The sequence below is a fragment of the Ammospiza caudacuta genome, chromosome 12 (genome assembly GCF_027887145.1).
Source record: "Ammospiza caudacuta isolate bAmmCau1 chromosome 12, bAmmCau1.pri, whole genome shotgun sequence".
NCBI classification, from domain to species: domain Eukaryota; kingdom Metazoa; phylum Chordata; class Aves; order Passeriformes; family Passerellidae; genus Ammospiza; species Ammospiza caudacuta.
This window is the reverse complement of record NC_080604.1, coordinates 21,121,899-21,149,604: the sequence shown is the minus strand read 5'-3', so window position 1 is coordinate 21,149,604 and position 27,706 is coordinate 21,121,899. Positions and strand designations below refer to the sequence as shown.

The 27,706-nt window shown below is 48.8% G+C and overlaps 2 protein-coding genes across 2 annotated transcripts; one reads left to right on the top strand and one right to left on the bottom strand.

The window, feature by feature from the left end:
• On the top strand, positions 1-23,386 carry SUMF1 (sulfatase modifying factor 1). The gene is made up of 9 exons (XM_058812987.1): positions 1-204; positions 1,560-1,733; positions 3,806-3,880; positions 11,556-11,638; positions 13,972-14,094; positions 14,587-14,701; positions 15,542-15,655; positions 19,227-19,286; positions 20,690-23,386. Exons 1-9 carry the CDS (start codon positions 1-3, stop codon positions 20,798-20,800), a joined length of 1,059 nt encoding a protein of 352 aa, XP_058668970.1. The 3' UTR covers positions 20,801-23,386.
• On the bottom strand, positions 21,102-27,215 carry LOC131563101 (histone-lysine N-methyltransferase SETMAR). Its single transcript, XM_058812988.1, has 2 exons — positions 27,138-27,215; positions 21,102-25,731 (listed from the first exon to the last, which is right to left on the bottom strand). Exons 1-2 carry the CDS (start codon positions 27,213-27,215, stop codon positions 24,910-24,912), a joined length of 900 nt encoding a protein of 299 aa, XP_058668971.1. The 3' UTR covers positions 21,102-24,909.
• Between the last annotated feature and the right edge of the window lie 491 nt (positions 27,216-27,706).

Genomic DNA, 27,706 nt, shown 5'->3' with positions numbered 1-27,706 from the left:
ATGGCGGCGCCCGCCCGGCTGTGCCGCCGCCTGCTCCCGCTGCTGCTGGCGGCCATGGGAGCGGCCGCGGCCGCCGGGACCCCCGGCACCGTGGGCTGCGGCTGCAGTGCCGGCCGGGCCGCCGGGGACGGGCGGGAGGAGGCGGCGCAGCGCTACTCGGCGGCAGCGGCGGCGGGCGGCGGGCGGAGCGGCGGGCAGGGGCCGGTGAGCGGCGGGGCTGGGAGCGGGCTCGGCCACCCGAGGGGTGGCCCTGGAGGGGCACGGCCTCCTCCGGGATAACGGAGCAGCCGGGGAACTGCTGTGGGGAAAGTTAAATTAAATTATAGGCGGGTGGGGCGAGCCCCTGAGGAGCTGGGCTTGGGCGCGGGTGCTGCTTCGGGCCCCACCTCGCTCTTGCCTCACGGAGAGAACGGGAAACCTGAGGGAATTCATCTCCTGCTGCCTCTGTTCTGGTGCTGGGAAGCTGCGTCAGCCTGGAAAAGCCTCTGGGCAACAGGCAGGGCGGAACTCGCTTCACGAATTGGAGAATATTTAGAGTATGAATTGAATAATCCCTGTTGTGCTTGGCGTCCGTGTCGCCGATGGATATTTTGTGTGACAAACTGAGCAGTTCACTGTAGGTCTGGAGGATGAAAAAATCCTCTGACCTTTCATGCAGCTGGCAGCCTCAGCAGTAGGTAATGAAAGTTAATTACTAATTATGCTCACAACATAACTTGATGATGCTCAGCTAGAAAACACCTTTACCAGCAGAGAAGTGGAAGAAGAATTGGCCTCTGCATCACCCACAAACAGGTTTATTTATTTCCAGCATGGATTTAGAACTGGGGAGCCAGCAAGAGGTAATTTTGCACTGGTTTTAGCCCAGTGAGCTCTGAGCCTGGCTTGGAAACCTCTTGAGGGAGTCGTTCCAGCTACCGAGGCTTGAAGAGAGATTGCGAGGGAGGAAGTGGTGCAACTTTGTGTTGTGGTTTCCTAAGTCCTAAAAAATGTAAGCAAATTTATCTTGAAGGCCTTTTATGGAGTCAGTTTCAGACTGACTGTAAGAGCTCAGATTCTTCTCAGTGGAGAAAGTTAGGAGGAGACAGCCAGCTTCAGATGGGGGCAGTTTGAAGGAGAAACTGTTTGTAGCATTTTTTATGGGCCAGTTACAAGTTGTGTGAATTTTAGGTGTGGCTGGGAGAGATCTACAGTGGAGAAGGAGCACGGGAATGGGATGAGCAAGGTGATGCTAAATCCTCATTCCCGTGCCCTGAAGAGGCAGGAGAGGTGCTGGGGAGCTGCTGTGAGCTCACTGTCTGCTCCTTTGCTGCCCTGTGTAACTGCAGAAATAACAGCTCAGTGTAACAAAGGAAACACAGCATGTTTCTGCTCGTGGGAGCTCAAGCATGACCCAGACTTCTTGTGAAAAATGGGGATTGTCCCCATTGCAGTTCTGCCTGCTGTGTCCCCAAATGGCCTGCCCAGAACACCGTTTCCAAATGACCTGCAGAGGTGAGGAGCAGAGCAGCCTGGGCTCCTCAGTGTCTCACTGCGTCCCTGGGCTGTTTGCTGTGCAGATGGTGCTGATCCCAGCTGGGGTGTTCACCATGGGCACCCAGGAGCCCCAGATCCAGCAGGATGGAGAGGGCCCAGCCCGCAGGGTGCACCTTGGCAGCTTCTACATGGACCAGTACGAGGTCAGCAACCGGGACTTCGAGAGCTTTGTCAACGCCACGGGCTACGTCACTGAGGTGAGGCACCAGGGCTCCCCCCAGCCTGGGACACTCCCAGTGGAGCCAGCCTTGTCTTGTTGAAGGATGTCACAGCATTGTTTGGGAATTGCACACGCCAGGATTTCTGCTGAAGGTAGCGGGGAGAGGGAATTGCCCTGCTGTCCTGGGCTGAAAGGGCAGTCAGGGGTTTGTGGCTGTGTTTAACAATTGTCACCTGAGCTCACATCTGCCCTGCAGCCTGGGTGAGGCAGCAGATCTCTACAGGGCCTTTTGGGGTGGTTTGCTTGGGGTTTTTTGGTGTTTGGGTCCTGGAGTATCCTAAGTGACCTCTTTGTCCCCTCAAAACCAAAAGAAGCCCAGAAGTTTCTCTCCTTGATTAGGTGCAAAAGCCACCTCATAGGCCTGGGGACTGCACCTCAAACTTAAGGATAGCCAATTGGACAGGAGCCAAAAAGCCCTGCCTGGGCAACTTACTAGAAAAAGAAGCGAACAAAGAAACAAATAAATGGCTTTTGTGAGGTGTTTTACCAGAGCAAGGACCTCCTGCACCTGGCTCGGTTTTTCTCTGTTTGTTATTTTGCCTTTTCTTAAACCTCTTTGTTTCCAACACTGCACCAGAAGCCATCCTGCTGATTTTATGCCTCCAAGGGTAGCTGAGCTACATCAGGTATGTTATAGACCTCTGAGAGCTTGTGAGACCTGGCTCAAAGGGGCTGCTGTAACACTGGAGCTCTGTGTACCAGGTTAGATTCTCCTTGCTTTAGAGAAACCTGGAGAAGGGAATTAACAAACTGAGATGGCCAGGGACTCTGCAGGCTGGCTGAGCACAGCTCTGCTGTGACAGACAGAGAGCCCTGTGCCTCAGGAGGGGACAACAGCAGCTGCAGTGACAATTGTGTGCCTGTTCCTGGAGCAATGGACCAGGAATATGCGGAGGTTCCTGCCAGGAAGGAGCCCCTGTGCCTGAAGCTCAGATCCCTCCTGACAGGTGCCTGTTCCTACACAGCTGTGGCAAACCCTGACAGCCCTTTCAGGGAAGTGGAACCTGGGCAAGGAGCAGCTCTCAAAGGAGGCACTTTGCTGAATTCACTTGATGAACTGGCTCTCATTTGGAAGGCAGGATCCTCTGGTTGGATGAAGGGCTTCTTTTGTCTGCTATTTCTGTTTCTTTGCTCCCTAATTATGAAAAAAGGGAGGTTTAACTAATTTGAGTTGGAACAAAGCTTGCTTGTAGCAAACAGCTTCTGGCATGAGCACATGTGTGATGGGTTAAATGTGGAATCACAGAATATCCTCAGCTTGAAGGGACCCCAAGGATCATCAAGTCCAACCCCTGGCTCTGCACAGACACCTAAACAGTCTCACCCTGTGCCTCAGAGTTATCCAGATGCTCCTGGAGCCCTAGCAGGCAGAACTGCATCACCTGGGGGCTGCTGCAGTCCCCATGGCTCAGCTGGTGTCATTGAGGACTCCACTTACACCTCCTCCCTCTTTTTCTCTTGGTATAATGTACTGTGATTGATGGAAATTATTTGTATTTTTTATTCTTTATATCAATATAAATGCTAGATATAATGATTGAGTTACTTTTAACTCTTTACTGTTGTAGCAGCACTTTTAAATGTGGTACTAGTGATGATGGAGCAGTAAGTGACAAGGCTCAAGTCTTTTATTGTGCTTCCCAAAGGAAAAGCAAGAGGAATGAAACATGCCCTTTCATATTAGAGTGATGACTGTAGCATCTGAAAGCAGTTGGGACAATCAGAACTGCATTTTTAATGAATAAAAGTAAAAACATGTGCAGAAGCTCAGTGAGCTGCCATCTGCCCAGTGGCTGCTGAACAAAAACATTCAGAGAAAAGATCCCTTCTTTTCTGTTCCAAAACAGCTTCCTTGAAAGAGAACTCAAATTCATTATTGGAATTTGTTTGGTCAAAGGTTGGACTTGATGGCCTTGGAGGTTTTTTCCACCTTAAGGATTCTCTGAATTTTTTTATCCTTGCTAAAACAGAGCTGTAAGTGTTCAGTGTGGTTCCAAGAATAGCGCTCCTTTGATGACATAATGGTTGAATCCTTTGTTCTTTCCACAGGCAGAGAAGTTTGGTGACTCCTTTGTGTTTGAGGGGATGCTGAGTGAGGCAGTGAAGGCTGACATCCACCAAGCAGTGAGTAGCACAGCAGGGGGAAGCTCCCTGAGCAGTCCCTGGGCTCTGGTGGCAATCACTGCAGGGAAAACTGAGCTTTGTGCTGTCCCCAAAGCCAGGTGCAAAAATGGGGATTATGGAGAGGTGTTTGGCCAGGAATCGTGGGCTGAAGTGGGGAGGATTTGCCATCTGTTCTCTGTCCTTTTTCTTTAAAAAACAATTAAAAGCATCAGTTCCTGATGAGCAAAAATTGGTATCAACCCCTTGTTGTCTCTCTTTGCCCCCTACCTGAGAAGTTCAAGCTGTCTGTAAGATTCCTCAGGTTGTGAATGGCTGGGGTTTATGATGTTTGCTCCTCTCTAGAGGATCCTGTGTTCATTTGCTGCTTTTCCAGCTCCCCTCATCCCCCTGGGCACTGCAGTGATCCTGGGAGGGGCAGTGCTGACTCCTCTGGAGCTGATCCAGTTTTCCTGTTGAGTGAAAGTGAATATTGATTTAAAAAGAAAGAGGGCAGGGAAGGTTCAGTACAGAAATTTCTCTTTCCTCTTTTTCTGTTGTGAATGTGTTGCTGAGCCTTCCTCAGGCTTCCTTTACCTCCTGCTGAGCAGGTCAGGTCCCTTTGCACTCCTGGCAGATAAGCAGATTGTGTCCTGCCATCTCCTGGGTGAGCTGATCTGCTCTGAGCACAGGTTTGGACAGAATCACCTCCTGAGCCCCCTCCTGTCAGAATTCCCCTCAGCTCTGAAGGGACACAGTTTGATTTTTGTTTTCAAGGGGCAGCCTGAGAGAGGGGAGGTTTCAGGAAGCCCTGTGTGAGTGTGTGCTCTGAGGGCCTGGCAGAGAACGTGGGGTTTGGGTTTCTGCTGCCAGGGAAGGAAGATTACAAGTGCAGTTTGTAATCTTTTAATTCAGGACTAGCATTTGTGCACTGGGAGAGATAAGGCTAAATTGCAGTTCCCACCACCAGCATAACTGATGCTAAATACATCCATGGATTTGTTCTGCCTCCATAAAAATAATAAAAAATACAAATTAAAAAAAGTGAATGGCTCATCCCAACAGAAAAGAAATTCCTTTTCCTGTGTAGCTCTGTGTTGCAGAAATCCCTAAATCAGTGTCTGTGTTTTAAAACAAACAAACAAACCCCAAGAATGCTGCTGTAAGCTCAGCCTTGGCAATTTTGTAAACGCAGAGTGTTGGGAGCCACTTTCCTGAGCGTGTCAGCCAAATTTCCCAGTGCTGGCTGCAGTGCTCACAGGACAAGTGTTGTGCCAGAGGTCTGGATGGAGCCCAAACTGGTCTTTTTTGGCTGCTGCTTTCTGAAGGTTTTCTGGAGCTGTTAAAGGTAAACTTGCTGTTAAAAGTCACCTTCTTCAATCAGAACTACCAGATGAAAAGCAGAAATAAGATATAAATATTGGTGTGTTACTGGCACTGCAGATCCCTCCAGCCAACCAGAGGGAGAAAGGGCTGTGGTTTTCCTTTGCCTCCGTGGCTCAGCAGTGTTTTGACAAGGGTTTTCTCCAGGTGAAACCCAGGGATGTGAAATGTAAATGTGAATATAGGGGAACAGCAACAGGAATGTAAATTTTTAAAGCAGTATTTCAAATGCTGTGAAATAACTGGGGAAAGGTGAAAGTGGAAGTATCAAATGAAATAATTTAGAAATGATGAGCTGTGTGTCTGTTGGGGGTTTTGCTCTGGTTGGCCACTTTGTGTTTTCCAGTTCTTAAAGCAGATTTAGCAGAGCCTCAAAGGCACTGGCTGAGGCAGAGCTGGGGCTGCTGAGGGGTGAGCCAGCTGAGCTGCAGGGTGATTGTTGGAGCTCTGGGTGTGCCTTTCCTGGAGGTGAGGTGGGCTCCACATAGCCATTGACAGCAATGTGGGCTGGCCTCAGCTCTGGAAGGGAAGCAGTAAAAAGGGGTGGGAGCAGCCAGGGATGGAATTGTTGCACATTTCTGGGAACTCAGGTTTTAGTTTTGGCCTCCAAGTTTGTGGTGGTCATGTGGCTGAGGGAGGATTTGGTGCTGTGCCAGATGAGGGAGTTACTGATGGAACTGGGGAGGGCTCCTTCAAATGGAAAAGGATTTTGTGGGGTGAGGGGAAAAGGCCCTTTGAAGCTGAGATTATTCTGAGGGCTTAAAAAATTGAGAGCTTCACATCTTAAATTCTTCACATGCAGCTTGGAGAAGAGAAGGCTCTGGAGAGACCTTGGAGCCCATTCCAGGGCCTAAAGGGGCTCCAGAAGAGGTGAAAGAGGACTTTGGAAAGGGACAGGACACAGGGAATGGCTTCCACTGCCAAAGGGCAGGGATGGATGGGATATTGGGCAGGAATTGTTCCCTGGCACAGGTGCCCAGAGCAGCCCTGGCTGCCCCTGGATCCCTGGCAGTGCCCAAGGCCAGGCTGGATGGAGCTCTGAGCAGCCTGGGACAGTGGGAGGTGTCCCTGCCATGGCAGGGGTGGCACTGGGTGGGATTTAGGGTCCCTTCCAACCCAAACCATTCCATAATTCCACTTTATTCTGAGGGATTTGAGAGCTCTTGCCAATCCCTGCAGGAGTTTCCTTGCTGCTCAGGTGCCATGGATGGCACAACAGGAGTGCAGCCTCCGTCTTTGCTCACTGGAGAGTAGTGGGGACATTGTTGTTCTTGGCTCATGGAAGGCAGAAAAATTAATTTTTGCTTCAACACCAGATAAATTCTGCACTGAAGAGCCTGAGAGCATACAAATGTGTGCTGCCTTTGTGAGGGTATGGAATTTTGGGTCTGGAATGCAGCGGAATTGGCTCACTGGCAGCTCAAGCCAGCACTAAGTTCTGGCCGATCCAGAACTGTGGGATGCTGCTTTCATCCCTGTCTGTATGGAAATCTCTGCAGTGGCCTGGAGCTGTGCAATTTGCCTGTTTCACAACAACCCCAAACTGAAACATTCTGCATTTCAGCTGAACACCCCAAGCTGCTGAGAGGAGCCCTGGCTGCAGGTGGGCCAGCAGTGCCAGTGTGGGCAGGGTGAGCTGTTCCTGCAGCCCCCACTGCTCCAGCTGCTCCCTGCAAGGAGCTGCGAGATGGAGCTGCTCCTCTGTGGGTTTTTGTGCTCTGCTCCCACTGCCAAGAGGGATGTGCAGGAATTCTCCCTGGGAATTGCCAGGAACATCAGCCTGTGTCATCAGAGCTGCAGTTTAAAGCGCAGCATGGTTTGTGCCTCAGGATAAATCCGTGCACATCTCCTCTCCTTACAGCTCATGTGCTCTTGGTTAGTGGAAAAAATGACCAGTTGGAGTGCAGATTTAGATGTTGGCTGGAAATTAGACTTCCAGAGGTGTCTGCCTTCACCAGGAATATCAGTTCCTCAAAAGAAGCTTCTTCTGATTCCAAAACTTGCACTTAATGAATCTGACTGGATTTGAGCATCACGTATTTGTGGTTATTTTTCTTGGAGGATTGAGAGGGCTGTGAAGTTTTACACTGCCTGAACTGAGGTTCAATGACCTTTCCTGCAGCAAAGAAAAGGTCCCTTCATAGAAGTGCTTGTTTCCAGTCAAGTCTGAAATATTTTTTGTAGTTGATGACTTACAGAGTAAAATTAAATATATTTTAAAGCTGCTGCCTTTCCTTGGTGTGCAGTTTCAAACTGCTGTAAAATGCTGGATTTTAAGGCAGATAATATTCAATATTAAACAAACCCCCTTGTTGCTTCTGTTCCTGAGCTCATGAGGGAGGCCATTAACATTAGAAATTAAGAGTGAGAACAGATTCTTCTGTAATTAGAGCTTTGAGGGAGCTGGGACTTTTAATTGATAGAATAAATAGCATGGGAATTGCAGGAGCTGGCAAAATCAGGTATTCACAGAATCCTGGCAGGGACCTCTGGAGATCCCAGTCCAGCCCTGATGCAGGTGTGAGCTGCCTGCTGGACAAATCCTCTGCTCACTGTGAGTTCTGTTTGTGGGGGGCAGCATTTCCCAGTCCTGGCTCAGTCCCTGTCCATAATTACAGCAGGTTTGTTCTCTGTGGGGACACTGAAGTGGATCCTTTGCACAGTAATTATTTTTATTTCTTAAACTTCTCACCCTACTAAAAATGTTCTGTTTTCTGTCTGCCTCTTTCTTCAGTAGTTCATTAATCAGTGCTCAAGGTTTAGGATCTGGCTTAGAGCAGGAAGAACTGTCAGAGATTTATGTGTATCTGCCTTACATGAATAAAATAAAACCTCATCCAAAAATTCTGTTCTTTACTGAATAACAAATTTTTCCTCACATGCTACCAATGCTAACGAGATCCTTTTGCATATTAAAGATGTACAGAGCTCAACACCATCTGATTGAAACAAGTGGTAACCTATTAAATCAGCTTCTGAGCTGGAGTGGTTTTAAGAACTTTTTAAGAATCCATCACTTAATAAATGAGTTTTAAAGTGGCTTCCAGACTTGGGCTGCTTTTCACTCAAAGTCTCTTTTAACACAGTTAATTCTGAAGTTCTTACTCTGCAGTCACTTTTGGTTTTTTCCAGCTGTTTATCCTGACCTGGAGTATTTTAAAATACTGTATTAAAATAGCATTAGAATGCTGTAGCACAAAAAAAGCTGATGTTTGGTGCAGTATGACTGGACAGCAGCATGAATTTGTCATATCTTGTGGGCCTGCCTTAAAGTTCAAATCCACAGCTTGTTATTTCAGGGGACTTGCTACTTGATGGAAATGGTGGAGCCTGAGCCAAGATGAGCTCCTCTGTTGAGTTTATTTTTGGTAATTTTTGGGATACATAAATCTGATTTGAATTTGAGATTTGCTCCTCAAGTGGGGGTTGTTTTTCTCTCGAACGTGGCCTGTGACAGGTTAGTGCAAGAATAATAAATGCTGTTATGGCTTTGGCCTGGGTGCCTTTGGGGTGGTTTTTGGGGTATTCCCCTACTGCAGCAGCAGCAATGCTGACAATGAAACTCACTTGGTGATGGTCCCCACTCTAATTTTCTTTTCTCCATAGATTTAGGAAGGAATTTTCTTCAAGCTAATTGTGAAGTAGTTTAAAAATCTTGACATTGTGAGGTAATGGAGCAATTAAAGCTAGGCTGTCCCAGCCCACTTGGAAAGGAAAATGGAATACTTAGGAGGAGAGTTTTCTGCAGGCTGTTAGTGGGAGCTCAGGCTCCAGCTCTGCAAATTGCTCTGCCCCAGTGCAAAGCTCGTGGGCTGGAATTAATTGTTTGAGCTCTTCCCAGTGCTAGCACACTGGGCTCTCTTTTCACAGTTCTCTGGGTCTGCAAGAAGCAGAACAAGGAGTTCTCAAGGTTTAATCCTGGAGGGGAGAGCAGGATAATCCCCGTTTCCAGCTGGATCAGAGCAAGCCAAGCCTTTGTGCCTCTGTTTTGCCCTGGGAATGCTTCCCTGTGCAGCAGCATTGCAGGCAGGTGTGGGTAACCTGGCACAGGAGACATGCTGCAAGAATTACCCAAAAGGAAGGGGGTTGTGCTCTGATTCAAGATCTGTTCAGCAGCATCTGCTGCTGTTTGGACAGCAGGAATCTGTTGCCTGTGCACAGAACGTGTTTTGGAGGGAAGCAGAACGTGAAGTGTTATGAAAGTAACTAAGCTCATTATTGGCAGGGGAGGACTTGGCTGTATTAACTGTGATGTTGTAATATCTCTGTCTAATTAGCTCTTCTGCTAATTAGATTTAGAACAATTAAAAGCTTGAAAGACTTGGGAGAAGTTCTGGGAGAGAGCTGTGGATTCCAGGTAGGAGATTTCTGGAAGGAGCAGCTCGGGGTGCGTTACCAGAGCCAGGGGCTGCCTTGGATGAGTCTCCAGGTAATTCCTGCAGGCTCTGTGTGCTCTCCCTGTTGTCCCTGTCCCAGCCCTGCACGTGTGACTGCTCTGGGTGCTCTGCAGGGCCTGGCAGCCATTTGGGGCTCAGCTCAGCAGAGCCACAGCCGGGAGCTGTGCACACGCAGTGCTTTCCTGGGGAGAGACATTTTTCTTGGGTTAAAATAAACCAGCCTGATTGAAAGCATCTGCTTTTTCTTTTGCATCACAAAAATGTTTTCCAAAATTAAAGTCGTCTAAAGTGTAAATCTTTGCAGTCTCCTGCAGAGATGTTTTTATCCAAAACCCAGCAGTTTAATTTACAAAAATATGTTGTGCTTAGAAACTGTCGAAATCTTTCTTGTGATCTTTCAGATTTTAGCTTTAGCAAGTGGTTCTGCTGCTCTTTTATTTTCCTTAAATAGCTGTAAAATGCTAATTTTGGATTTCTGTCCTATTTTCAGTGTAGTTTAAAGGTCAAACCTCAATATGGGCAAGGAATTGGTTAAATCAGACTAGTTTTAAACCTCTTGACTGTTGTATCAGTTTAGTAGCCCATCACTCTGAAGTTTTAGTGCTGTGAAGTTGAGCAGAGGATCTGCTGGAAGGTCTCATTCTGGGGTTTGAAGCTTTAGTCCAGGATTGCCGATTTCCAGGGAGCTTTTCCATACCCAGATGTGCTGCAGGCAAAATCTGTGTGTGCTGGGAGGGGAGGAGGGAAAGGCTATCAGGGAGTGTGGGCACAGCCTGATGAGGCTCCAAACCCGGGGTGATGTGTGTTTGGTCACTTGCTGCTGAAATATCCACATGAGGGATTTGATGTGTAGCTTGGACCAGAGTTTTCTCGACAATCTCTGTGTGACACAGGTCATCTCTCGGCCCACACACATGTAATTACGTGTTCTGTTGAAGGATGCAGCTTCCCCCTAGAAGCTGCTGTTAGAATTGTTTGCCCAGACTGATTCTGGATCTCCTCAACACCAGCTTGCAGTGACCTTTTGGTCTTTGCTCTGAAGGTTTGGTGAGTTAAAGGGCAACACTCCTGGCACCTTTCCTACCTCTGTGAATAACACTCGACAAAGTCAGCCTAGGACTAACCAGCCTCTGGCTTGTTTACCTCCTCAAGCATTCCAGGCTTATTTTCTCTGATTTTTGTTCTTTATAGGCATTATCTCTGTAATAGGAGTAGTTTGGAAGCTGCTGCAATAAACCCACTGTTGATGGGTGGCATAAATGTTCCTTTCTTTGCCTCAATGAAGGCCCCATTATTAAAATAAGTATTTGTAAGTGAATATGAATCAGAACAGTTAAGCATTGCTTTGAAGTAAGCCTTATAGAAGAAATCCCTAAAGAATGTCTTCCAGGAAAAACTCCTTGGCCTTGAAGCACCAAATTTGGGACTTCTGGTTTGAGAGAACTACTCAATGTCTGCATTGCTACAGATTTGGACTTTGTGATGTTTCCCAGCAAACCAGCTGGGGAAAAAAAAAAAGAGAAAGGCTTCATGCTTCACTTCCCTTGTGTGGTTCTTCTGTCTCCACCTTCTGGAAGCTGAGAGCAAATAATTTAAAATCAGCTGATGGGTTAATGACCTGGTAAGCAAATGTGTTGCAAGACGAGTGTTTGACCCCCAGCTAAAGGGCATCATCAGGGATTGTTTCAGTGATGTCAAAACACTGAGTCCAGGGAGTAAATAATTAGGGTGAAAATGCTCTTTAGGCCAAAATTGTAGGGTTCTTTTCCTCTCTGCAGATTGTATCAGACTGAAGGCAGGCAGGAGCTGAAATTCATACAGGCACAGGCTGGTTTGGGTTGGGAGGGATCTGGTGGCTGTCAGCACATCCCTTAGCTGGGAATTGAGTGTCCTTCCCTGCTGCTCTTGTCCTTTTGCAGGTGGCAGCTGCTCCCTGGTGGTTGCCTGTGAAAGGAGCCAGCTGGAGGCACCCTGAGGGCCCCGACTCCAGCATCTCCAGCAGGTGAGCCACGAGCACCCATCCCATCACAAACCCCAGGGAACGTCCCAGCTCCCACAGGAGTGGGGCTGCAGGACAGGGCTTTATTCAGGCACCTGCTGGCTGCTGCTTCTGGGGCTGTTTGCCACTTCTGCTGAGCTGCAAGCAGCTTGCCATGGCCATGGGCAGTGGTGGAGAGCACAGAGGTCTGTCAGGACTGTGCTGACCGAGCCTCGGTGTTTGCTGTTCGTGTCTGTGTGCCAGCAGGGAGCACAGCAGATCTTCCAGGGTCACAAACTCCTGACCCGGCTTTGGAGGGGAGGAATCAATCCTCACTGTGTGCACACTGGAGTCTGGGCACTCTGAACTCTTCCCTGTGGGATTGGGAAGCCTCTTCCTCTGGCAACAGAAGACTGAGGAGTTTTGTGCTTTTTTCACTGTATTCTGACTCTGTGAAAAAGCAGTTGTGACTGTGTAGAACCTCTGAATGCTTTGGAAAACTCTGCTTTTTCATACAGTTAGTGCCACACTTTGCCTGCACAAACCCTAAAGCTTGCTGATCCTTGTCTTCATACAATTGCTTTCCATTCTGAAGTGGGATGAATTTTAGGCCTAGAAAATCAAATTACTGTCTTCATTTGGGGCCTCTAACATTGCAGCTGCTCCTCTGACTAGGCAGGTGTCAATGAAGTTGGCACTTCATCAGCTAGTGAAAGTTTCTAACAGCATTTTGAAATCAAATCAGACTCTCTAGCCTAGATCTAGTAGGGTTTTGAGTCCTCTAAGGACAGGACTTTGTTAGTGCACCATCATCTGATGGCTGAAATGCTCAGTAACGAGTTATCTGCTCTCCAAGGGCAAGGAAAGAATTATCTGAGGCAAAAATAGAGATAATAGCTGGAGGCATTGTTAGGGGGAGCCAGGAATTGAGGTCAGAGGCAGCAGACAGGAGCTGGAAACCTGCCATGAAATTCTGGGCTGGTGCAGACCTGGCCTGGCACAGCTGCTGGGAACTGGAAATGGCCCCAGGGGTCAACAGGGATACACTGGATTCCTAAATGGGGCAGGAAGAGAAGTTTGTAGGAAGTTCCTCTCTCTCCTGGACATTCAGCTCTGGGAGCATCTTGGTCTATTGGAGGCTTGGATGGATTCTGCAAGAATGGCTGGGCAATTTTTTCTGTGTTTTTCTGGAAAAAGGGACAAGGATTTTAATGTCAGTCCTGGAACCAAACCCCATTAAAGATGGGGGCTCTTGTGTAAACTGTGACTGCTTAAAGCACCCAAGGAAAGTCACTTCCCAGCTGAATTTCTGCAGTTCAGTTTCCTGGACAGGGTGCTGCAAAAGCTGATAGAGTTGGTGAGACTCTTCCTCCTGCCACCTCTCCCTCAAAGCCCCACAGCTGACAGCAAGGACAGCACCCAGAGCGGGAGAGGAGCCACAGGGGAGGGGAGAACAGTCACCATTAAATTGCAGAGTGCATTTTCCTGTTGAGCATCCTGCCTGCAGGCTGAGATGGCCCTGTGCCAGGCTGGTTTGATGCAGGATGCCCTGTGCCAGGCTGGTTTGATGCAGGGTGCCCTGTGCCAGGCTGGTTTGATGCAGGGTGCCCTGTGCCAGGCTGGTTTGGTGCAGGATGCCCTGTGCCAGGCTGGTTTGATGCAGGGTGCCCTGTGCCAGGCTGGTTTGGTGCAGGATGCCCTGTGCCAGGCTGGTTTGATGCAGGGTGCCCTGTGCCAGGCTGGTTTGGTGCAGGATGCCCTGTGCCAGGCTGGTTTGATGCAGGGTGCCCTGTGCCAGGCTGGTTTGGTGCAGGATGCCCTGTGCCAGGCTGGTTTGATGCAGGATGCCCTGTGCCAGGCTGGGTTGATGCAGGATGCCCTGGCCAGGCTGGGTTGATGCAGGGTGCCCTGTGCCAGGCTGGGTTGATGCAGGGTGCCCTGTGCCAGGCTGGGTTGATGCAGGGTGCCCTGTGCCAGGCTGCTTTGGCAGTGCTGGTGCTGCAGGTTCCCAGTGCTTTCCTGTGGCTCTGCAAACCCAGGCTCCCCCAGAGGGCAGGGTTTGGACAGTGCTGGGTGCTGCCCTTGAGAAACCACAAACCATAAATAACTGCAGAGCTGGAGGTGGCAGCAGCACGAGACAAACCAGAAGTTAATTATTTTCTCCTCCTGTTTCCCTCTGATGGCTGCATTTCCCTTCCAGCACTTTGCTGCCTTCCCTTAAGTAACTTTCCTGTAAAGTCACCTGGTGCAGCTGTGCCTGGTCAGTCCCGTGTGCCCCTGGCTGGTGCCACACTGTGCTGTGCAGCCCTGAGTCTGCCTGGTGCCCTGAGGAGCCTGTCCCACTCATTTTGTTCCAGAATGGACCACCCAGTGCTTCATGTGTCCTGGAATGATGCCCTGGCCTTCTGCAGGTGGGCAGGGAAGCGGCTGCCGACCGAGGCCGAGTGGGAGTACGGCTGCCGAGGGGGGCTGGAGAGCAGGTACCTGTGAGGGAGGGCTGTGAGCACAGGGAGGGCTCCTCAGGGGGGTGTTACCCCACAACTGCTCTGCAGCCAGCCTGGGCTGCTCATCTGGGGAGGAGAAGGCGCCAGGGAGAGCTCAGAGCCCCTCCCAGGGCCTGAAGGAGCTCCAGGAGAGCTGCAGAGGGACTGGGGACAAGGGATGAGGGACAGGACACAGGGGGAATGGCTTTAAACTTAAGGAGGGGAGGTTTAGATGGAGTGTTAGGAAAATGGTATTTATTGCAAGGGTGGGCAGGCCCTGGCACAGGTGCCCAGAGCAGCTGGGGCTGCCCCTGGATCCCAGGTTGGACATTGGGCTTGGGGACACCTGGGACAGTGGGAGGTGTCCCTGCCATGGCAGGGGTGGCACTGGCTGGGATTTAAGGTCTCTCCCAACCCAAACTAGTCTGGGATTCTATAAACTGACTTTTAATTAACTGGTTGACAGCTGCTCTGTTTGTCTTTCCTCAGGCTTTTCCCATGGGGCAACAAACTGCAGCCCAAAGGGCAGCACTATGCCAACATCTGGCAGGGAGAATTCCCCACCAACAACACAGCAGAGGATGGCTACAAGGGGACTGCACCTGTAAGTGTGTCTCAAAGACAATCCAGCATGTGGAAATGATCTTAGTCTTCCTAAAATTAAGGGCTGTCGTCAGGAGGATGAATCATGACTGTTTTCCTTCCCTGCACTCTTTCATTTTAGATTTTAAGTTGCATTAAATTTCACTGCAGGCTTGAATGTTATCAAGGGACTCTTTTACAAGCTAATTGAAAAGTAAAGATTACTTTCAGTTTAACTTCTAGTTCCTCTCAAACTGACCTCTTTTCCCCCCTCCCAGTCTGTTTGTAGTCAGAAGCTGAAATACTTTCTGCCTGCACTTCTGGCCTTGCAGTTTTGTGAGCTCAAAAATCACACAATAACTTAAGAGAAATTAAATTTCCCTTTTGGGAAAGGTTGGGCCTGCCTGTCTAGTATAACAACCAGAGTGGAATTTTAAAGGCAGTCAAGAATGTGAATGAATTATTGAATGGTATTTAAGTAAGTCCAAAAGTTTCATCACAAGAGGAGTCTGCCCAGGCAGGAGCTGGCTTTTCCTTGGTGGGAGGGAGTCTGGGAGCTGTGAGTGGGGTCAAGTCCCTGATGCCAGGTGTGCCTGCTGCTCAGACAGTGCCTCCCCGGAGAGGCTGAGTCTCCAAAGCCAGCCAGGGGATGCTGTGTCACACTGGAGCAGGGTGCTGGGGACACAGAGGTGACCACAGCCTTCGTCCTGCTTGATTTCCATGCAGGAGATGGAAGTGTTCCAGGGCTGCACTGCTGATCTGGTGCCTGCCTTTGGGGCTCCTCAAAGAGCACCTTGAGCAGACAGGTGTGAGGATTCCAGCCTGTTTGGATGTCTCAGAGCTGTGTTCCCTTCCTGTGCAGGTCTCTGCCTTTCCCCCCAATGGGTACGGCCTCTACAACATGGTGGGCAACGCCTGGGAGTGGACATCGGACTGGTGGGCTGTGCACCACTCCCCCCAGGACCTCCACAACCCTGTGAGTGTTTGCTTGGCACATCAGGGGCTCCTTGCTGTGGGAAAACTTCTGCTCTGTGCTCCTGGGGTGGGGCATTGGCAGCATCACAGCACAGCTCATCCACGCTGCAATTGCAGTGCTCTGGTGCAGTTTTGGTGTTTGGTTAGCTGTTCACACCTGGTTAGAATACCCATTGAATTCTTCCTAACTGGCCTCATATTACAGAAATCAATCATTTATGGAATTACTTCTTTAGAAAAAGGAAGGGTTTTAGTTCATTTATGTTGCTCCAAGCTGTTCTTATTTTCCCCCTCCCAGGCAGAGAACAAACCATCATGAATTATCTTTCTGGCTTTTGGTAGCTTGTTTTAAACTGAACATGTGATAAAATTTGAGTTTTAGGAGAAGTCACCAGGCTCTGAGAGGTGAATCTCTGTTTTTCTTTATGGCAGGCAGATGGAGGTTCCTGCAGGGTGAGATGTGTGAGGTCACTGATGCTCTGTCTCAGCAGGTTCCAGTGTTAGATCTGCTCCTCTCCCAGTTATCCAGGATGAGTAAATCCCATGATTTATGAATATGACAAGGCCATATAGAGTTTGTCACTCAAAACCCCAACAAATACTGTGGTTTTTATTTGCTAACAACTCACAAAGCACTTTCAGGTTTATTTTTATTCCTGGTAATTACTTGTGAAGACAAGACAATTATGGAACCCCCCAACAATCTGTGTGCAGAATTTCATCCATTCCTTGTCACCAATCCCCAGCATAGCCCAGATCTCTGCAGTGCTAGAAAGCTGCTTTGAAGATTTTGGGTGTTAAACTTAATGTGATAAAAAACTGTGCCTGAGCTCTGACCCTCTGGAAGAATTCAGTCTTTTCAGCCCAGAGAACACATCCTGTATTTAGGTTACACTGCCCTGTGCTCTGCAGAGACTGAAGAGCTGGGCTCTGATAGATCTGGTGCTAATCAGTTCTAATGTCTCAGAAGATAACTGCAGCCTGGCTATTTTGGGACACCTTTGCACATGAGGAGATGCAGTTTCCTTACCCATTTAACCAGAAAAACCCTTTGGAATTCACTTTGAAGTGTTCTGCCTCAGAGAATTGATTCTGACAATCAGTTTGCATATGAAAAACTCTAAAAGCCTCATTGTTAACACCTGATTTTTAAATACTTCCTGAAGTGTGTGGGTTTAAAACTTCAACAAACTCTTGGAGCCGAACAGAGCAAAATTCACAGGATAGTTGTTCCCCACCATCACCTTAATCCAGCAGGGAAGTGCTGCTGCCTTGGCATCATCAACACCAAAGTGTCTCAGATAAATAATTATAGTGAAGGTGCTTCACTGCAGTCACACAATCCCGGAATGGTTTGGGAACTGATTTCTCTCCAAACAGAGTGACCATGTGGCTGTGCACTGGAAATCACCATGCACCATCAGAAAGCATTTGTTTGATGTAATCAAAGAAGTACAACTTTATTTTCATTACTGGTTTTTTTTTTTTTTTAGTAACTTTTAAAAGAACAATCCTACTTCTATGAGCTTTGGTAATGGAATGCACAAGCACTTATGTAATCAGACTGGAATATGGCTGTTGCAGTATTCTAGTACAGAATAACCTTGTTAATTTACAGTAAACTCTGGGGTTTAATTCTGGGATCAAAGTCTGGACAGCTCTGGCCCTTTGCACCCACGTCCTTCCCCTTCAGTACCAGCTGGTGCACTTCTCCAGGTCAGGCCATGAAACAATGGTGCTTGATAGAACAGAGATTTGCTTGTTTTAATCAAATGTGGCCTTAATTGCTGGGCTGAGATTAGCTTTTATGAGGGGAAGCACAGCCAAGGCAGTTTCCTTCATCTATCAGTGAGATATGTGCACAAGCAAATGTTAACTGCAAATGCTGCTGCTGCTGTCTGTTGGTTTTCTGACATCTTTGCCAGTTGTTTATGATAAACCCTTTACCTTCAGTGATTTTAAATAGGAGAATGATGTTTTACAATGGAACAGATTTATGGAGGACAGTACAGCATTTTTCTGCAGGTGAGGTATTTCAGGACTGTAATTCTCCTTCAGAGGCTGTAGGGGTCAATTTAAGTTGGTTTGTTGTTACCAAATAACCTTTGATGCTCAATTTTGGCCTGGTGGAAGATCTTTGTAGTTAATAAAATGATGCACTTCTGAGCCTTTGGTTCACACACTGCTCAGTGCAGGTCAGCCCTTTGTAATTGCTGACACATGACAGATTTAGAGCTTTCTAACCCTAATCAAAAATGTTCTCTTCGTTTATAGAAGTGTCTTTGGAGCCAGTTGCACAGATTGCTGCTCAGCCCTGCAGCATTTAGGGGAAATCCTGCTCCCCAGCCCCATTGTTCTGCTTTGTCTTGTTCCCATGAACTTTATTTAGGTCAGCTTTCTCCTGGCTTCCCTTGCAATGAGATTACCAGGCTGGGTGATGACTGTGCTGGCTGGAGCCTTATCTCAGAGCAGGGGCTGTGCATGCACCTGCAGCTGTTTGGGGACAGCTTCCAGAGGCCTCAGTGGGAGCAGGGCTGGGCTGTGCAGCAGCACCCAGGCTTGGAAGGAGCGGATGCTGCCTCAGGGTGTGCCTTCCCTTGAGTGTTTGTGTGCCATTAAATGCCAAATTCTTTTTCACACGTGTAAATTTTGGCAGTAAACATAAAGCTGCTGCAATTTGTGCAGTGAACTTTCAGACAAAGCTGTCAAACTCAGGGGGTGCAGGCAGGAGCTGCTGGAGTACCAACATCAACTCTCAAGGTTTTCTGACAGTCCCTGGGATTTATGTTCAGTTACAAATGCACTTCTGGGGTCGATTCTTCTAGAACATCACCCCTGGTAATGCAGACCTGGGTGGGAGACAAGTGTACCCCTTGAGACAGGGTAGGAGAGTGGGATCCATGGCAGGTGTGACCAGGGTGGTCACTGAGGAAAGCTGGAGCTCATTTCCTTCCTGGTAAAACCCTCTTAGGAACCTATTGAAGTGAAGGGAGACGACCCATCTTTGTTGATCAGCATCGAACTCCGTTTTATTGATCCAAAATGCAGGTTTTTATAACCGTGTTAATTAAGCTCATGCATATTGCAAACCCGAGCTCACCATAGGTCACAGATTACACATTAACCCCTCCTTTTGTTTTCAATACCTGTGGTTTGTTATTGAATCCAAGATTTATTTTCTCACCCTGTTATGAAAGTTCTCAAGGCCTCCATGTTATTGAAGACAGACTTGAGAACTTAGCTGTTTACAGAAACAGGCTGTGAGAATTTGCTCCTCACAGCTGCCTTTTAAGCCATTTCTGAGCAAAATTCTCCAACAGGAACCCCCCTGTTCCCAGGCATTATCAGTGAGCAGCACCTGGAATGTTAAATATTTTCAGGAGTGGGGAGGGAGTACAGTTACTGTCACCTGAAAATCCTGTAGGGCAGAATTATTTCAAGCTGTGTGCTTCAGACACCACTGAGATCTGTGTCTGGAATATTTCTGATTGCTCCTTCCCCATCTCCCTACTCCCTGTAATGAGCAGTTATTCCTGAGCACTGACCAGTGTCCTCCCTCCCTCCCTCCCCAGCAAGGGCCGCCCTCGGGCACGGACAGAGTGAAGAAAGGTGGATCCTACATGTGCCATAAGGTAACTCCTGTGCTCTCCTCCTCTTCCTCTTCCCTCTGAAAGCACTTGGCCATGATCCTCTGACAGTTTCCTGGCAGCCTGCATGCTTGTCAAGGGCTTTCATGGCATTTATGAAGAGCAACACCTGATGTTCTCAAGGACCTTTTTTTGCTTAGCTTGGAGTTAAAACAAGTAAGTTTTTTTAATCAGTATGGGGTTTAGATGCAGAACTTAAAGTTGATGCAGCCTTCTAATGGTGTTTTCATGATAGAGCTTGAGTGATACTTGTCAGACTGGAAAGTAGGAATGTGACTTTGTTTTTTAAGTTTTAGAATGGCTTTTGATCCAGAAAGGTTGTGGAGCTCCGAGTAGCCAGGGAAAGGTGTTCCTGCCCAGGGCAGGGGTTGGGGCTGGATAAGCTTTAAGGGCCCTTAAATCCCAAATCCTTTTACAATTCCATGGTTCAATGATACCAGGTGTTTGCAGAGCTGGCTGGGAGATGAAATGTTTGTTGGTGGCATACCTGAACATCCTTCAAAACTGCCAAGATGTCACCACAGAGTGATGGCTGTTCGTGACACAAAATAGTGTTTTAAACTCTGCTCATGCAGTGCTTGAAAGCCCTCATTGTACATCTCCTGTTTCATTAAAGCTGTCCTGTTCTTCCCTTGCAAAGCCTGTGGCTGGCAAATCACTCTCATAATTAGATTAAATTTTCTGCAGTGAGATCCCATTTTCTACACTGATTTCCTTCTTAGGTGAAATCAATGTCAGATGTTAATTAGCAGTTTTGATTAAATTAACACTGGAATAGGCTCTTCAGTGATGAATAACATGACCCATTTTGAGGGTTTGTGAAGATTCTAGTCTGCCCTAGTCTTTTTTTGTAGGTGATAAAACTAGGCTGTGCATCAAGACAAAACCACTGACTACTGTTAGTACAAGGGCTCTTTATTAGGTGCCTGCCATCAGCTCAGACTGATCTTTGTGTGCTGGTGCTCTTCTCCCCCTCAGACCTGACAGTGCCTGAAGCTGCACCTTTTTACATCCCATCCCAAAAGTCTGGCACCCCATTCAGGGAAATGTTCAGTACCTGTCCATTCCAGTGGGGCATTAGCACACGGATACACAGCTCAGCCTCTGAGGCAAGCTGAATGTTTTGGCTTTTTCCCAGAGCAGGAGAGATTCTTGGCTGACACTTTATCAGACACTTTGCCATTCATTCCAGTTTTTGTGTCAGCTGGTGTCTGTGCAGGATTCCCTCATTTCTAACACAGCGATTTCCATCTGTAGCACTACATCGATCTGTCCCACAGCGATGGCTTTGCTGTATGAATCTAACTAATTAATCTGTTAATCTAACAAGCTGTTGCCCGAGGAGCCCCAGCTGTGCTAAGAAGTTCCTTTTCTGTGTTGCTGTGCAGTCCTACTGCTACAGGTACCGCTGTGCAGCCCGGAGCCAGAACACGCCCGACAGCTCCGCGTCCAACCTGGGCTTCCGCTGCGCCGCCAGCAGCGCCCCCGGGCCCCGCTGAGCCTCCCCGGGCAGGGCTGGCACGGCAGGGCTGGCACAGCAGGGCTGCACCCGCCCAGGAACAGCAACCTGAGCAGGGCTGCACCCGCCCAGGAACAGCAACCTGGGCAGGGCTGCACCCACCCAGGAACAGCAACCTGGGCAGGGCTGCACCCGCCCAGGGACAGCAACCTGGGCAGGGCTGCACCCACCCACGAACAGCAATCTGAGCACAGTCCCTGGCTGATGGCACCACGGAAAAACCTGGCTTGGAGCTCCTGCTGAGGGAAGAAAAACCAGCACGACTCGAGAGCGCTTGGAGAACCTTCGTGTTCGTGAGCAACCTGGCCTGGGTGTTTGGGTTCAACTGGAACAAAACTGAGCAGAAACGTGGCAATCATGTTTTCAAAGATTACTTAATCCCAGAATTAGGCTGGAAAAACCTCCAGAATTATTGAGTCCTTGACTGATCACGACCTTGTCAACTACAACAGCTCCTCTTTAGACAGAATCTTTATTAATTAATTTATGTAGAACTTCTACACTCAAATGCAATAAGTGAAGACTTTATAAACTTCTAGACAGCTTTAGAAGCAATTCAAGGCAATTAGGAAATTCTAGGCAGCTCTGAGAGACAATGAAGGAGTCAAGAATGAGGGCTGGGAGCTGACAGCTCTCCCCACAGGCAGCTTGCCCTTTGTTACATTCCACTTGCAGTGAAAATCATGTCCAGAAATGGGCTTCTCCTGGGGAGATATTTGCTGCTCTTTAGGAAGTGCCTTCTGCAGCTGAGGGAGATGATCCTCAGGGTGATGATGATTAGAAATCTTGTACATATTTGAATAAAATATCAAGCATTTGTTTATGCCAAAGACTTTTATTGATGGAAAAACACAACTTCCTTTGAATTTCTTGGACACAGCATAGGCTTATTTTAGGGACTTGGAAAATGCAATACTGGCCTCATTAGAAACTGAAGTTAATGAATGATTCCACTTGAATAAGAGTCATGGAAGTGATGGCAGATGGAACTGTGAGCCCTAAGACCTAATAGGGTAAATTTCTGAACTGTTTTGTTGAAAATAAAATTCCTCACTGGGAAGGAGAGGAATTTTAGCAAGTGAGAAGGGAAATGAGAGCAATTGAAAGCAACCTCGTTTTGGGATCTGAATGTGATTGTGGATTAACAAAAGCCTTGGCGCTGATGGTGGTCCTTGCCAGTGTTGTCTTTGCTGTAGAAAATTGGGTTTGAGTACAATGCAAATCCATCACCTGGCAGCTCCTTCTGCAGTGGTTTCATGTTGAAAAGATGACACAGGAGAATGCCTGGGCAGCCTTTCACCAAACACCAGCCTCCGCTGGGGTCCAGGTAAGCCCAGCAAGCAGCAAAATCTATCCCAGGACACAGCATGATGTTATTGAGATATTGATAATCATTATTGCACTCAGAGAAGAAAGGAGGAGGGAGGATGCAGGGAAGCTCAGAGCCTTGTGAGCTGTTTGACTGGATTCATTGTGGATGAGCACACTGAGCTGTGAGGGGCAGACTGGGGCTCTGAAGGAGAAAGTGAACAGAAATTCAGCAGATTTCTGAACAGAGTCTATTTCTTTCCTAGTTTATTGACAGGGAATTTTTTTAGTAAGATTTTGGTGCACTCCCCCAGGAAAAAGGCCATTAACAACTGTCAGGATGGTTCAGAACTCAATTAACAATTATTTGGTTTGTGCAAGGCCCTCGGTTGAGCAGCCCAGCACTGTTGCTGTCCTGGGAAGTTTGCTCCAAGCAGATAACTGGGATCAGGTCACTGCCAGGAGCTGCAGCCCTGGCGTGGGCTGAGGGCTGGGATTGCAGGGACGGAGGGCTCAGCTGTGCTCCTGCTCTGGGGCTGTGATCAAGGACCAGATACTGCTCAAGGTGCTTGGGATTTTTGATCTGCACTTCCTTAACTACTCAGAATCATGCCAAGTGCATACTCATAACAGGAAGGTAACAAACCATGCTGTCATCCTGAAAATGAGGAGTGCAGATGCTGTAACACTCATCTTGAAACTTTGCTCAGGAGGGAAGAGGAAGTGGATTGGATCATCTGCTCCCAGCCCTGTGGTCTGAAAGTGGCTGGCATGATGCCTTCTCAGGGAGAAAACCAGATAAAACTCTGTTCTGCACAGGAGACCTTGCAGTCCAGGCTGTGCCCTGGAATCCTGTGCATTCCAAGGTACAGGATCCAGGGAGTTTCCCTCCTAGAACAGCAGGAACCCTAAGAGGCAAGGACTGAAGTTCATGTCCACTCAGCCTGTAAACCACTTCTGCCAGCAGCTGAAATCCTTTGGAAGGTTCTGCACTGACAGAAATGATGCTTAATGATTAACCCTAAGAGAAATGACGTGGTAATGTTTATTTTGACATAAACCCACAGCTGTGTCTAAACCCCAGCAGCAGCAGGAAGGCTCTTAAATGGGAGAGGTTAACACTGCATCTTACCAAGGAAGCAAACATAAGCACCAAGCAGGATTTTGTTTAGTAAATAGCAAAATGTCCTTTATCCCTGGTCACTATCAGGTTAATCAGAGTGGTTTGGGTTGGGAGGGACCTTAAAGCTCATCTTGTTCCAAACCCCCTCCCCAGAGCAGGGGACCTTCAATTCATTCCAAGCTGCATCCTTGAATTATTCTGATCATATTTCAATAGGAAAGTGAATCTCCCAATAGATATTGAAATATTGATAATCATTACTGCTCTTGGAGAGCAGACAGGATTACAGCGCTCCCAGTTTTGAGCTGTTTGTCTGGGTTCCTTGTGTAAGAGCACACTGAGCTGGGAGTGACAGCTCAGTCCTTCAGTGGCACCAATCCTTCAGGTGCAAATCAAAGTTGTCTGTAATTTAAAAATGAAGTCACTGATCACCTGCAGAACATCTGATCCCCGTGACATGCACTCCCTTGCGTGTTTATGTCAAAGGGTATGGAAACAGGTGAAGATCCAACTGTCCAGAGAAAATAATTGAGGGTTTGCTGCTGATGGCACAGTATGACATGAATAAAAAACTGCATTGCAGTTTATGCATCTTAAATATCAAACCCAGCCTATGTGAAGCTGCCTTAATTGATCTTTGCAGAAAGGAAGTGCAGGGACCTGCAGTTACAGAATGTGCCCCTGTGGCAGTGCACCCCTGGGGGAAGGAGGTGCTCACAAAAGCCCTGCACAGCTGCTGGAGCCAGACAGGGATGACGCAAAGAAGCTGGAATGACCTTCTCCCTGTGCTGGGAAAGGCTGCCTGGCCCTGGAGGAGTGAAAACATGGACCAGTTAGCAGCTGAAAGAACCCTTGTGCATCTGTCAGCCGTTCAGCACAAAACACAGATCTGTTGCTGTTCAGATGCACTTCTGTATTTCTCCTTTCACTCAGCTGTCAGCACCATCCTGCTTCATGCTGCAGGGCTGCATTTGCTCCCTGAGCAGGAACTGAGTGCTGGGGAGTCACAGATTGCAGAGATCTGATGGGAGCAGCCTCCAGGCTGAGGTGATTAGAGATGGGATGTGGTGCTCCTCAGGGTCTGCTGTCCTGCACCACTTCAGCACAGCTAAATGGCAGTGAAACAGCCACTCAGTCACAGCTGCTTTGGGCAGGCAGCTGGAGAAGGGACACACCAGGTACTACAGCTACTCTTTGTTTTACATCAATAATTAGTGGTTACTATGCTTTGTGGAACAAAAAAAAATTACAGCAAGTAATTTAAAAACAATAATGGATTTTAAGAACCTAATGCCTTTTTTGCAAGTCATGGTTCATGGTGTTATTTTCTTGAGCCACTGTCAGCGACTTTGCTTGCTCACATCCTGTCCATGTACAAATGCCAGAGGTACAAATTCTTTCTGAAGGGCACAAACTGAGAGAGCTGCTTTAAGATACAGCAAGCTGTCAGAGGAAAACCAGGCAAAAACACCAGTCCTGGCTTAGTTACTGATGTTGGAACATCTTGAGCCTCCAATATTCCCTTGTACTATCCACCTTGAAAAGGTTTTTCCATAAAATTAGTTCTTGACGCCATGTCTCTTTGCTGCTCCTCAAACCCCATGTGCTTCCCTCTTGGAGCAGAATGAGTTGGATTTAACTGCTAGAGAAAACTATTTCTAGGTGTGTTGAAGGCTGAAAGGCTGTGGAGAACTCGCTGGTGTGGAAAAGAGGGAGCTGTCCCAAGGTAAGAAGGAAGCACACGTGCGGGAGCCACAGTAGCAAGGTTTCCTCAGGCTGTTCTCCTCCTCCGGAGCTTTGTGCTCTCTGCTGGCTCCTGGGAAATTCCGGAATCTTCCAGAGTAATCATACGTGAGTTCCTCTCCAGCAGCAATATCAGCAGCTGCAAAAAGCGCCAGTTTGGGCACCATGGAGTCAACTCTGACGGGCACCATGAAGAGGTTGGGCTCACAGGAGTGGTTCAGGAACCTGCCCACGTTCCCGACGCGCGTGGGATCCACGAAGGTCTCCATGACGCGCCCGTCGTGCAGGTGCTCCCTCACTGCTATGATGTAGTTTGGCTCCTGTGGGCTCTGGGCCTGGATTCTCCTCCGGGCCTCGGCAAAGCCCAGCACCTCCCCAGCGTACTCGCAGACGAAGCTGCCCGCGGGGATGGGCCGCAGCGCCCGCACGCCCCAGCCCTTGCGCTGCGTGCGGAACACCTGCAGGCGCAGCCGCAGCCCCCGCTGCACCACGCGGTTCTGGCAGCCCTCCCCGCAGCGGCACAGGCTGTTGCACTCAAACACGGGCCTGGAGAAGGGCTGCTCCTGTCCCTGCTGCTGCTGGGCCAGCAGGAGCCCCCGGCTGCTGTAGCTGTGCCCGCGGCGCAGGCAGGGGCACGCGGGCGCCGCGCAGGAGCGGCTGCGGCAGGGGCAGCCCGGGAACGTCACCTCGGTGGGGTCCAGCTGTCCGTCCGCTCCGGCCACGCTCTCGGGGCTGTACTGCAGGGACAGAGCAGTCAGAGCCACAGTGGTAAACGAGTCTGTGTCTGTAAACAGATATTTTTATATCTGATCCCAGAACAAAAATCACGAACGCTTTGCTTTTCTGTAAACTGCCAACCCAAACTTGTCTGAAATGTTTAAAAGAATACAAATCAGATATTCCATATAGACCAAAAACCAGCTGACTGCTCTTCCCAGGGAGGTGGTGGAATCACCATCTCTGGATGTGTTTAACAAAAGACTGGACATGGCACTTGGTGCTATAGTCTGGTTGGGGTGTGAGAGCACGGGTTGGACTCGATGATCTTAGAGGTCTCTTCCAACCTCATCATTCTGTAATTAATGTCTGAATTTCTCAAAACAGCCCCCTGGCCACAAAAAATGCTTAGCAGAAAAAAAATCAGCTCATTAGACCCTACTATGTACGGTTTTCATTTCTAGAGATAATAAATATATTTATTTAGGGATTATTTATTAGCAGAATTATCAAGGTATTGCTAAAGTAATTCTTCCTACACTTCAAAATGCTCAATAAGTTACTTCTAAGGTTAATCTATAGCTCTTCAAGCCACAGAATTTCAAACACACAATTATGTTGAAAATGAAGATACTTTCAATTGATTTCTCCAACTTGTATTCCTCCTAATTCCGGTAGGAAATCAGGTTCTCAAAATTACACTGATGCCCCCAGCAGGTGAATTGCTATAGAACCACGGAGAGTTGCTAAACAAAACCCGATAGAAACCGCTACATTTGGAAAGCAAGGTATAAGGACAGCCAGAGGGTACTTCCACTCCCTCCTCAGCACTCAGCTTTATTTAGAAGCCTGGAGGATGTGCTATCACTAAATATTACATTTCACAGCAGCTTGTACCTGGCACTTCTGGGTGTTGTGAAAGATGACAGTGCATTTGCAAATTTCTTTTTTTAATAAGCATCAGCTTCTCAGTCACTCGGCTTTACTCAAAACCAAGTTTCATGTTCCTCAAGCACCATTTCGGTAAAATACGAGCACACCACGCAATTCGGGGAGATTTGGCTCTACAGGGATCACAGCTTACTTTTCCCCCAAGCCTTATTAGAAGTTTCTCCAATCTGGTTTGTATAGACTCTTTAGCACCACTAAAGCAATTCCTAGGCAGCCTGGAGTGACAGGACAAGCAGGAACAGATACAGACTAAAAACCAGCAGATTTAGATGCGATATTAGGGACAAATCCTTCCCTGGAGGATGGGGAGCCCCAAGCACAGGCTGCCCGGAGAAGCAGCGGCTGCCGCACCGCCGGCGGTGTCCGAGGCCCGGCCGGAGGGGCCTGCAGAGGGGGGTGTCCCTGCCGAGGGAGGTGTCCCTGCCGAGGGAGGTGTCCCTGCCCCGTTCTCCTCCCCGCTGTCCCCACCCGGTACCTGGAAGGCCGGCGGGGCCTCCCCGGGCGGCCACAGCGCCACGGCCACGGCCTCGCTGCCGCCGCTCAGCTCCGCCATGCTCGCGCCCCGCCCCTGCCGCCAGAGCACCGCGCCCATTGGCTGCGCGGGGCCGGTACCGCTGGCTGATTGGGCAGAAACGATGATTGACAGCGCCAAGAGAGGGCGGTGCCGTGGTGCACGGTCCCGTCCCCGTCGGGGCGGGCACTGAGGGGGAGCCTCGGCCCGGCCGCTCCCGCTCCCGTTCCCGCTCCCGTTCCCGCTCCGGTTGCACACTGGCCCCGCTCCCGCTCCCGCCCCAGCTCGGGGATGCAGCCGCCCTCGGCAGGGAACGGGGAAATGCCGCCGCACCCCCTCCGGTCCCTCCCTCCCTTCCCGAGGCTGCGCCTCCAAACCGCGCTGCGCTTCGTGCGATGCGTGCGAAGTGCGCGTCTCAATGGCCAGTGTTAATGGCAAACCACGGAGTTGTGTTATATTCCTCGCGTGTCTGTCAACCCCTGCTTATTTTGAAGGTGTTCGGGTTTGCTTTTTTTCTTTTTTCTTTTTTTTTT

Bases quoted from the DNA above. Each gene is read 5' to 3' on its own strand.
- SUMF1 (XM_058812987.1), top strand. From the start codon at position 1: ATGGCGGCGCCCGCCCGGCTGTGCCGCCGCCTGCTCCCGCTGCTGCTG. The intron at 14,702-15,541 runs GTAAGTGTGTCT...CTTCCTGTGCAG, and splicing joins GCTACAAGGGGACTGCACCT to GTCTCTGCCTTTCCCCCCAA. The intron at 19,287-20,689 runs GTAACTCCTGTG...GTTGCTGTGCAG, and splicing joins GATCCTACATGTGCCATAAG to TCCTACTGCTACAGGTACCG.
- LOC131563101 (XM_058812988.1), bottom strand. From the start codon at position 27,215: ATGGCGGAGCTGAGCGGCGGCAGCGAGGCCGTGGCCGTGGCGCTGTGG. The intron at 25,732-27,137 runs GTACCGGGTGGG...CTGTCCCTGCAG, and splicing joins AGGCCCCGCCGGCCTTCCAG to TACAGCCCCGAGAGCGTGGC.